Source organism: Triticum urartu, chromosome 7 (assembly GCF_003073215.2).
Source record: "Triticum urartu cultivar G1812 chromosome 7, Tu2.1, whole genome shotgun sequence".
Lineage (NCBI taxonomy): Eukaryota > Viridiplantae > Streptophyta > Magnoliopsida > Poales > Poaceae > Triticum > Triticum urartu.
In genome coordinates, this window is record NC_053028.1 from 151319012 (window position 1) to 151329696 (window position 10685).

The 10685-nt window shown below is 43.7% G+C and overlaps 1 protein-coding gene across 6 annotated transcripts; it reads right to left on the minus strand.

The window, feature by feature from the left end:
- Nucleotides 1–1837: 1837 nt before the first annotated feature.
- On the minus strand, nucleotides 1838–5069 carry LOC125520263 (bystin). 6 transcript variants are annotated; one of them, XR_007288593.1, is made up of 7 exons: nucleotides 4499–5069; nucleotides 3676–3825; nucleotides 3456–3582; nucleotides 2800–2883; nucleotides 2680–2720; nucleotides 2359–2455; nucleotides 1838–2233 (listed from the first exon to the last, which is right to left on the minus strand). XR_007288593.1 is itself a non-coding variant. In XM_048685126.1 (6 exons), exons 1-6 carry the CDS (start codon nucleotides 4566–4568, stop codon nucleotides 2228–2230), a joined length of 489 nt encoding a protein of 162 aa, XP_048541083.1. In that variant the 5' UTR covers nucleotides 4569–5069; the 3' UTR covers nucleotides 1838–2227. The 6 variants fall into 6 exon arrangements, 2 of the variants coding, with proteins under 2 accessions (XP_048541083.1, XP_048541085.1); XR_007288590.1 differs by lacking the exon at nucleotides 2800–2883 and having other exon boundaries at nucleotides 2359–2491; nucleotides 3456–3578; nucleotides 4497–5069; XR_007288591.1 differs by lacking the exon at nucleotides 2800–2883 and having other exon boundaries at nucleotides 4497–5069.
- Nucleotides 5070–10685: the final 5616 nt, after the last annotated feature.

A 10685-nucleotide genomic window follows, 5' to 3' on the forward strand; every position in this document is an offset into this window, starting at 1 on the left:
AACCGGCGTTGATATTTAACTTGTATTATAAGTTAGGAATAAGTAGAGACCAAACCGGACACATATATGAGACGGTATTGGGACTCTGTGAACCGACGGGCGTCACCCGTGTATATAAGGGGACGACCCGGCGGCGGTTCAGTGACAACAGACAACAACTCGAGACTTAGGCGAAGCTTGTTTGCTCCCTAGTCATCGAAACCCCATCAATTCCATCACAACTAGACGTAGGCTTTTACCTTCATTGAAGGGGCCGAACTAGTATAAACTCTCTTGCGTCCCTGTGTCCGCTTTAACCCCTTCAAGCTAACCCGTTGCGATGGCTCCACGACTAAGTCCTTTCTCTAGGACATCTGCCGTGACAAAACCACGACACCTGCCGCGGCGCGGAGCTCCTCCTCCTTGGCGGCGAGCCTTTCCTTGAGACGCCGGTGCGTCTCAAGGAGCCGGTTGAAGACGGCGACCCGGTAGGCCTCCAGTTGCTGCAGAAAGCAACGATCAATACAAGACAGCAAGATAAAGATTCGACCCAACTGCTACGCAGTTGGCCCGAATCTCGGGGGCTACACCCAGTGGGTGCGCTGGCGCACCCCCATGACCAAGTAGCAACAAAAAAAAAGAAAAAGAAAAGGAAGAACGCAAGGGAAACTTACAAACACGGCGCGCTCCGGCTCCTGCGTTGCCTCGACCTCAGCCTGAGCGAAGGTCCGGATCCGGTCCGCCCGCCCTCGCAGGCGCCGGATCACGGCAGCCATCGCCGCCTCCTCCTGGGTCGGAGGCCCAAAGAAGACCTCGCCGGTCCTGCTCCGCATCGGCTGCGACTCGGTGATCCGGCCACCCTCGGGCATGAGCACCTGGGCGTGCTCCCCTGAGGCCAACGCCCCCTCCGACGCCCTCTCTGGCACTGACGGCGACTCGATGGGCCGAGTGGCTTGCGGCGCCATGATAACCCACAAGTATAGGGGATTGCAACAGTTTTCGAGGGTAGAGTATTCAACCCAAATCTATTGATTCGACACAAGGGGAGCCAAAGAATATTCTCAAGTATTAGCAGTTGAGTTGTCAATTCAACCACACCCGGAAAACTTAATATCTGCAGCAAAGTATTTAGTAGTAAAGTAATATGATAGTGGTGGTAACGGTAGCAAAGGTAACAGTAGCAGTTTTGTAGTGATTGTAATAGTGGCAACAGAAAAGTAACTAAGCAAAGATCAATATGTGAAAAGCTCGTAGGCAATGGATCAATGATGGATAATTATGTCGGATGCGATTCCTCATGCAACAGTTATAACATAGGATGTCACAGAACTAGCTCCAGTTCATCAATGTAATGTAGGCATGTTTTCCGTATATAGTCATACGTGCTTATGGAAAAGAATTTGCATGACATCTTTTGTCCTACCCTCCCGTGGCAGTGGGGTCCTATTGGAAACTAAGGGATATTCAGGCCTCCTTTTAATAGAGTACCGGGCCAAAGCATTAACACTTAGTGAATACATGAACTCCTCAAACTACGGTCATCACCGGTAAGTATCCCGATTATTGTCACTTCGGCGTTACCGGATCATAACACATAATAGGTGACTATAGCACCACTAGGAAAAACGCTACTGTAGCGTTGGTTTTTTGCATACTAGTAGCGCGGGTTCCCGCGCTACTACTACGGTGCTACAGCTAAATATTACCAGTAGCGCACTTTTTACCCCGCGCTACTACTAACATTTTAGTAGTACCACTATTCTGCACCTACGCTACTATTATCCCCTAAGTGGTAGTAGCACACCATTCCCCCCATGCTACAGCTAAGTAATTATAAATTAAAAAAATAAAAGTCAGATGATGTGTTCATGGATGGAAATCAAGACATGTCCAGTGCAAAATAAACTAAGATCACAGAACCATCTTAGCACTTGCAGCGTTCATGGACGCAACATTGAACATCTCAACTTGAAGAGTTCACGAGATCCCATTTAACATCAGACGCAAACAACCAGACCACTTGTCTAGATGTATCTACCAAGATTCGGAGTTCAACCACCGGTGGACCCGAACCCTCCCTCCCGCCGGACGGTGGCGTCGAGGTCCTCCACCTCGGCGACCTCCGGTGTCACAATTCACAATCATCTGGATGGTCATCTGCACGATGTAGTCTCCGGGCTTCATGGCGAAGTCCGCCTCCGAGTGGTTGAAGAGCACGACACCACCGGGCTGTGCTAGTCTGCGTCGATCACCCCTGCGCCCACGTCGGAGAAGTAAAAACTTATTAGTTCGCGTCCTCTTTCAAACCCAGTAGGGTATTTTCTTTCTTTTTAGCACATGCACATGAATCAATGGTAACAACCAGAGGCTGAACCATACTTGTTGCACAAGATGTGAAGAAGGTCGGGTCCCCTTCTTGTTGAATCCAAGGAAGACACTCTCCCCCGAGACATGGAGAAGGCCAGCTCCCCGCCTTCTGCAAATAGCTCAGGTGCATGAAGTTGTAAGGAATCTGAATACAATGAACTCATTGTAATGTATAATAACAAGAAAAAAACATGAATCCTAAAAAAGGATCGTTCTATGAGCTAGGTTGACAGTTTTGAGACACATGCTGTCTTCATTAAGAAGAACAATGGGCCGAGATTTCTCAAATGACATTTGTTTCACCAATGATGATTAGTAGTAGCATCAACATACCCTCTGATCCTTGCATAATTCATATTAACCATGGAGAAAGCCTGCAAATTGAGCGACAAAATAATCTAGCCTCAGTACACTCATAAGAATGAAATTATATATGCAGGTTTTCGAGCATACCAGGTAAGGAATCATTCATAACAGGAACCCAACACTCGACAGAAACAATTTCAGGTTTCATATATCAGTAATTATGCATAAGAGCTGCAAGCGAGGGAAAATTAGTCTACTTCTTTAAAACTAAAATCAGCATCCTTATATTGTATGCATAGTACAGTACTAATTTCCATGTGATGCATAGCATAGTACTAATGTTCAAACTAATAGCACAGTACTTGATAAATAGGATTCTTCCTTCAGTAATATCTAACGAATGGGTGTGATCTACCTTATATCCTGGTAGTAACTAATGCATCATATGTTAAGATAACAAAAACTGAAATATTACATCCCAAAAGACTGGATGGTTATACCCTATCTCCATATCAGAAGAATAAGCATCACAATGTTGATCAAGCTTGCTTATGGTACTGTGTGGATAAACATATATGTACCCATCCCTAAGTTTACAAAGAAGAGTATATCTGTAACCATATAAGAGTATAAAACTGCTATGGTACTACATACTGATGTGTTGCACAATTAGACATATGCATTGGACATCTTACTTCAATCTACTCCGCATCCAAAATGTGATTAAACTGAACTCAAAATGGTTCCTCGTCGGCACAATGGTCAATAAATAAGAAGCATCAGAGTCGAGAATGGATGCTTACATGTTGAGACAGTGGCGTCCTTCTCTTTGATCTTCTGGAGGATGATATCACCAAGCGATCGTTTGGAGGAGGTTTCCTTGGACATGAATGCAGTGAGGGCCTTTTCGTCCTCCTCGTCGATCTCTGTCTAACCAAAATCACCATTTCGAGTCAGCAACAGCCAAAATAACGCAGTCCAATTTTACCGTGAAGACTGGCGAAGCAAGGAAAGAGCACGCACCACGCCGGCATCGTACTCGCTCAGTGTGTCGAAGCCGTTGAACTCATCGACGTCCTCGTTGTCATCCTCGCCATCGACAGCAGGGACGGGGAAGGACAAGGACGACGTGGACGGGGCTGCGGCGGTGGCGGCTGGTGTGGCAGTGGCAGCCTGAAACAGGGATCTCAAAACTAAGGTGAAAGAAAAACAAATGCACACTCTCTAGAAAAATCTAAGCAGTTGTAAAAATTAAACTAATTAATGTCAGAACAAGAATGTGTCCTTTTTCACTAAATACACTACAGTTCCGGAAAAGAAAACTTTTCACCCTCTCTAGAAAAGCTAAGCAGTGAAGATTAGGGCTTGATACTTGGTTTTATTATTCCACTTGGCCAATATAATTTCACCAGTAACAAAACTGCACAGGAGACCAGAAGGAATTAAAACTTAAGCATCTCCAGAGTGTAAGCCCATTTCCTAGTGCACAAAACATCAAACAGATTGCAGGCGTTACTCTGAATCTCTTGTTCTAAATTGAACTAAACTGAACCCATGCCTCTCTATACATCCCACATTAATGCATAGTAATATACGGGCACAATCTGCAATTGCAGAGAGGAAAGAGGGAGCAGGGATGGCCGGCCGAGATCCGATAACCATACAATTGTTTATACAGTTCGCTAGGGTACGTCAATCCACACTTTATCCAAAGAAAAGGCAGCATCAGGTGTGATTCAAGGAACTCCAATCAATTATGTGCCCCAGTCTCATGGCACTGTTTTTAAATAGATAGTATGAAATGCTCCCATGAAACGAGTATAAAGGGGGACAAAGCGTCGAACACCTGGCGCGCGAGCTTTCGGTAGGCGCTCCCATGAGACAGGTTCGTAGCTTGGAGTTGCTAAGGCAGGCATCCCTTCCCATCGGCCAGTTGCTAAGTCAACGCACTAGGTGGTTCCATCCATCCACGGCAACTATTGTACGGCCCCAGCATCTCAGCTCCGACACCATCGACGCCGACACGGTAAGACATCATACGGACAGACGCGTGAGGAGGAGGACGACGCATCAGACTCATCGCGAGGGCCGGGGCGGCGAGGGGGTGGAGGGGGAGCTGGCGCCGGCGCCGGAGTGGTTGGAGGCCGACATCTGGAGCGGGCGGAGGCGGCGGTGCGGGGTAGGGCGGCGCGCGGCGGGCGAGGAGGCGGGTGGCGTGGGGGAGGAGGAAGTGGTGGCGCGGTCAAGCCGCCGGAGGTGGCGCCGGATTGGAGGGCACGAACGTGGGTGTGGAGAGCGCGAGCACCATTAAGCAGAGCGCTCGGACGGAGGGGCATCGGCGGCGGGATTGGGAGGAGCAGTGACGTTGGAAAGACAAGGGAGTTTTTTTAGGGAAAATACAAGGAAGTTGCGGTGCGGTGTGGTGTGGTAGGGCACGCCGATTAGTTGTAGCGCGGGCACGGGTGCGGCGTTCCTACTGAGTGAGGTACATCCATAGTAATAGCATGGGATGGCATACCTACGCTACTATTATAAATTTAGTAGTAGCACGGTTTTTATACCTACTTCACTACTATTGCATGCTCCGGTGGCACGGTCAGTATCACTTAGTAGTAGCGCAGGAACGGTAAACCCATGCTACTACTATTCTTTAGTAGTATCGCATTTTTTTTCCCGCGCTACTGCTACTTAGTAGTAGCGCGGGGCGTATAACCCACGCTACTAGTAACTGATTGTCTATAAGGGTTTTCTTAGTAGTGTAGACTTGCAAGATAGGATCAAGAACTCACATATATTCATGGAAACATAATAGGTTCAGATCTGAAATCATGTCATTCGGGCCCTAGAGACAAGCATTAAGCATAGCAAAGTTATAGCAACATCAATCTCAGAACATAATGTATACTAGCGATCAAACCCTAACAAAACTAACTCGATTTCATGATAAATCTCATCCAACCCATCACCGTCTAGCAAGCCTATGATGGAATTACTCACGCACCGCGGTGAGCATCATGAAATTGGTGATGGAGGAAGGTTAATGATGACGATGGCGACAGATTCCCCTCTCCGGAGCCCTGAACGGACTCCAGATCAGCCCTCCCAAGAGAGATTAGGGCTTGGCGGCGGCTCCATATCGTACGCGATGAATCATTCTCTCTGATTTTTTTCTCCCCAAACATGAATATATAGAGTTGGAGTTGAGGCCGGTGGAGCATCAGGGGGCCCACGAGGCAGGGGCGCACCCCACCCTCGTGGACAGGGTGTGGGCCCCCTGGCCTTGATTCTTTTGCCGGTATTTTTTATATATTCTAAAAATATTCTCCGTTGATTTTCAGGTCATTCCGAGAACTTCTATTTCTGCAAAAAAACTAACACCATGGCAATTCTGCTGAAAACAACATCAGTCCTGGTTAGTTCCATTCAAATCATGCAATTTAGAGTCCAAAGAAAGGGCAAAAGTGTTTGGAAAAGTAGATACGACGGAGACGTATCAACTCCCCCAAGCTTAAACCTTTGCTTGTCCTCAAGTAATTCAGTTGATAAACTGGAAGTGATAAAGAAAAACTTTTACACTCTGTTTGCTTTTGTTGTTGTAAATATGTAAAGCCAGCATTCAAGTTTTCAGCAAAGATTATGACTAACCATATTCACAATAACATTTAGGTCTCATGTTTACTCATATCAATGACATAATCAACTAGCGAGCAATAATAATAAATCTCGGATGACAACACTTTCTCAAAACAATCATAATATGATATAACAAGATGGTATCTCGCTAGCCCTTTCTGAGACCGCAAAACATAAATGCAGAGCACCTCTTAAGATCAAGGGCTGACTGGAAATTGTAATTCATGGTACAAGAGATCCAGTCATAGTCAATGTAAACTAATAATAATACATGCAAATGACAGCGGTGCTCTCCAACTGGTGCTTTTTAATAAGAGGATGATGACTCAGCATAAAAGTAAATGGATAGGCCCTTCGCAGAGGGAAGCAGGGATTTATAGAGGTGCCAGAGCTTGGTTTTTAAATAGAGATGAATAATATTTTGAGCGGTATACTTTTATTGTCAACATAACAACCGAGAGATCTCGATATCTTCCATGCTACACACATTATAGGCGGTTTCCAAATAGAATGGTAAAGTTTATACTCCCCCTCCACCAACAAGCATCAATCCATGGCTTGCCCGAAACAACGGGTGCCTCCAACTAACAACAATCCTGGGGGAGTTTTGTTTGCAATTATTTTGATTTGATTTGAGCATGGGACAGGGCATCCCGGTGACCAGCCATTTTCTCGTGAGTGAGGAGCGGAGTCCACTCCTCTTGAGAATAACCCGCCTAGCATGGAAGATATAGACAACCCTAGTTGATACATCAGCTATTCGAGCATACAGAACAGAATTTTTATTTGAAGGTTTAGAGTTTGGCACATACAAATTTACTTGGAACGGCAGGTAGATACCGCATATAGGAAGGTATGCTGAACTCATATGGAATAACTTTGGGTTTATGAAATTGGATGCACAAGAAGTATTCCCGCTTAGTACAAGTGAAGGCTAGAAAGAGACTGGGAAGCGACCAGTTAGAGAGCGACAACAGCCATGAACATGCATTAAAATTAACCAACATTGAATGCAAGCATGAGTAGGATATAATTCACCGTGAACATAAATATCGTGGAGGCTATGTTGATTTTGTTTCAACTACATGTGTGAACTTGTGCCAAGTCAAGCCACTCGAATCGTTCAAAGGAGGATACCACCCTATCATGCCACATCACAACCATTTGAATAGCATGTTGGCACGCAAGGTAAACCATTATAAACTCCTAGCAAATTAAGCATGGCATGAGCAACTATAATCTCTAATTGTCATTGCAAACTTGTTTCATTCATAATAGGCTGAATCAGGAACGATGAACTAATCATATTTATAAAAACAAGAGAGGTCGAGTTCATACCAGCTTCTCTCATCTCAATCAGTTCATCATATATCGTCATTATTGCCTTTCACTTGCACAACCGAATAGTGTGGATAATAGTAATAGTGCGCGTGCATTGGACTAAGCTGGAATCTGCAAGCATTCAACACATGGGAGAAGACAAGGTAATATGGGCTCTTGGTTAAATCAACAATAATGCATATGAGAGCCGCTCAACATTTTCATCATGGTCTTCTCCTCTCGGCCCCCAAAGAAAAGAAAAGAAACAAAACTATTTACATGGGAAAGCTCCCAACAAGCAAAAGAAGAAGGAGAAATCTTTTTGGGTTTTCTTTTTAATTACTACTACAAGCATGGAAAGTAAACTAGCTAAAAACTACAACTAATTTTTTGGTTTTTATTAAGGTTTTTCAAACATACAAGAAGAAAGCTTAAAAAGAAAATAAACTGGCATGGATGATACAATAAAAAAGTATGAGCACCGACAATTGGCATGAGTGTGTGAACATGAATGTAATATCGGTGAGGAATACATACTCCCCCAAGCTTAGGATTTTGGCTTAAGTTGGTCTATGGCCACATCTGGCTTGGTGGAAATCTGAAGATGCAGCAGCTACTGCCTGACGAGCTGCAGCTTGGAGGCGAGCTGCCTCCGTCCTCCTCTCGTACTCATTCGTCTCCTCCCTGGTTATAACATATCTCCCTTTTGTCTGAAAGTCAAAGAAAGCAGGAGCAGGGAGAGCAACATGGACAGTGCGACGCCTGTCAAATATTAGTCGGTACTGGAGGAACTGATCGTTCCTCTCAACAAACTGATGAGGAACCATAGCATTATAATCTAGATAAGTAGGAGGCAATTCAATTTCATTTCCTCGTATGGGTATATCAAGATAGTTAGCTATACGAGTTGCATAAATTCCACCAAACAAATCTTCAGTTAAACTATTAAGATGCAACCTATGTGCAACAATAACCCCCAAGTTATATTGTTTATCTCCTAATACAGCACTCTTGAGAACACTGAGGTCGGGAACACACATGTGACATGCCTCATCCTTACCATTAATGCATCTACCTATAAAGAGAGCAACATAATGTATGGCAGGAAAATGAACGCTCCCTATGGTAGCTTGTGTTATTTCTCTAGATTCCCCCACAGTGATACTAGCAAGAAAGTCTTTATATTCAGATTTGCAAGGTTCACTAACATTACCCCACTGTGGAAGTTTACAAGCAGTATTAAAATCTTCTAAGTCCATGGTATAAGATTTATCATAGAGATCAAATAGGACAGTGTGAGAATTGCGTGATGATGTAAATTTAAACCTTCTCACAAAGGAATCAGTTAGGTGATAATATTGGGGGCACTTATCTGACACGAAGCCCTCAAGTTTAGCATTACGCACATATGCGTCAAATTCCTCCTTAATTCCTGCTTGGACCATAAAATCTTCTGACGGCCATTCACAAGGTCGCACTTGAGCTTCTCTTGGTAGTTCAGTTTTCGGCTCACGTATCGCAGGCCTGGGTCCTTGCTTCCTTGAGGAACCACCTTGGTACATTTTTCTAAACATATTTCTTCCTCTGAAAAATTTCTGAAATTTTTAGTAACTCAAAAATAAAAGTGAACCAAACTCAACAAGATTGATAGCAACTACTCCTACAAGTGCCTAGAGGCCATATCATGCAATAGAACTACTTTTGACCACATAAATTTGACATGCAAACTCAAGAACAGGGTCACCTAAGCAGCAAAAAATTGCAAAAAATAAAGCACTAGAACAAAAACTAATTGGACCATTGAAGGAGTCACATACCGAAGAACAATCCCCCAAAGCAGTTTTGTGAATGGAGCTTTGAGAAAGGAGATAAAAAATGGTAGCAAGATGAGCTAGAACTCGGGTATGAGCTGGTGGATGATTTTTTTCTGGAGGAAGACAAAGTGTGTGGGCGCAGGAATAAGTGGAGGGGACCCACGTGGGGTCCACGAGGCAGGGGGCGTGCCCAGGGGGGTCGGTGCTCCCTCCACCCTTGTGGGCACATGGTGGGTCCCCTGGTGTGTTCTGAGTGCCAATAATTTTTAAATATTCTAGAAAAAATCATATTTCATTTTTAGGACATTTGGAGAACTTTTATTTTCGGGGTATTTTTTATTGCATGGATAATTCGAAAAATAGACAAGGAATACTATTTTGCTTTATTTAATCTCAATAACAGAAGGTAAAAGGAGAGTACAGAGAGTTGTGCTTTCTAACTTCATCCATCTCATGCTCATCAAAAGAAATCCACTAACAAGGTTGATCAAGTCTTGTTAACAAACTCTTTTCGAATAACATGAAACCGGAGAATTTTCGAATAACACTAGGTTACCTCAACGGGGATATGCATATCCCCAATAATAAGAATATCATATTTCTTCTTGACAGTAGGAAGAGGAAATTCAAAACCTCCAATAGTAATCGTTGAAAATTTTTCAATAGAATTAATACTGTGGACTTGAGGTTGTTTCCTCGGAAAATGTACCGTATGCTCATTACCATTAACATGAAAAGTGACATTGCCTTTGTTTCAATCAATAACAACCCCTGCAATATTCAAAAAGGGTCTACCAAGAATAATAGACATACTATCATCCTCGGGAATATCAAGAATAACAAAGTCCGTTAAAATAGTAACATTTGCAACCACAACAGGAACATCCTCACAAATACCGACAGGTATAGCAGTTGATTTATCAGCCATTTGCAAAGATATTTCAGTAGGTGTCAACTTATTTAAATCAAGTCTACGATATAAAGAGAGAGGCATAACACTAACACCGGCTCCAAGATCACATAAAGCAGTTTTAACATAGTTTCTTTTTAATGGAGCATGGTATAGTTGGTACTCCGGGATCTCCTAGTTTCTTTGGTATTCCACCTTTAAAAGTATAATTAGCAAGTATGGTGGAAATTTCAGCTTCCAGTATCTTTCTTTTATTAGTAACAATATCCTTCATGTATTTAGCATAAGGGTTCATTCTAAGCATATCAGTAAAACGCATACGCAAAAAGATAGGTCTAATCATTTCAGCAAAGCGC

Excerpts from the sequence above, each read along its gene's own strand:
- LOC125520263 (XM_048685126.1), bottom strand. The coding sequence starts at position 4,568 with ATGCCTGCCTTAGCAACTCCAAGCTACGAACCTGTCTCATGGGAGCGC. Across the intron at positions 3,826-4,496 it reads CGAAAGCTCGCGCGCCAGGT|GCTGCCACTGCCACACCAGC; the intron begins GTTCGACGCTTT and ends TCCCTGTTTCAG. Across the intron at positions 3,579-3,675 it reads GCGAGTACGATGCCGGCGTG|AGATCGACGAGGAGGACGAA; the intron begins GTGCGTGCTCTT and ends TTGGTTAGACAG.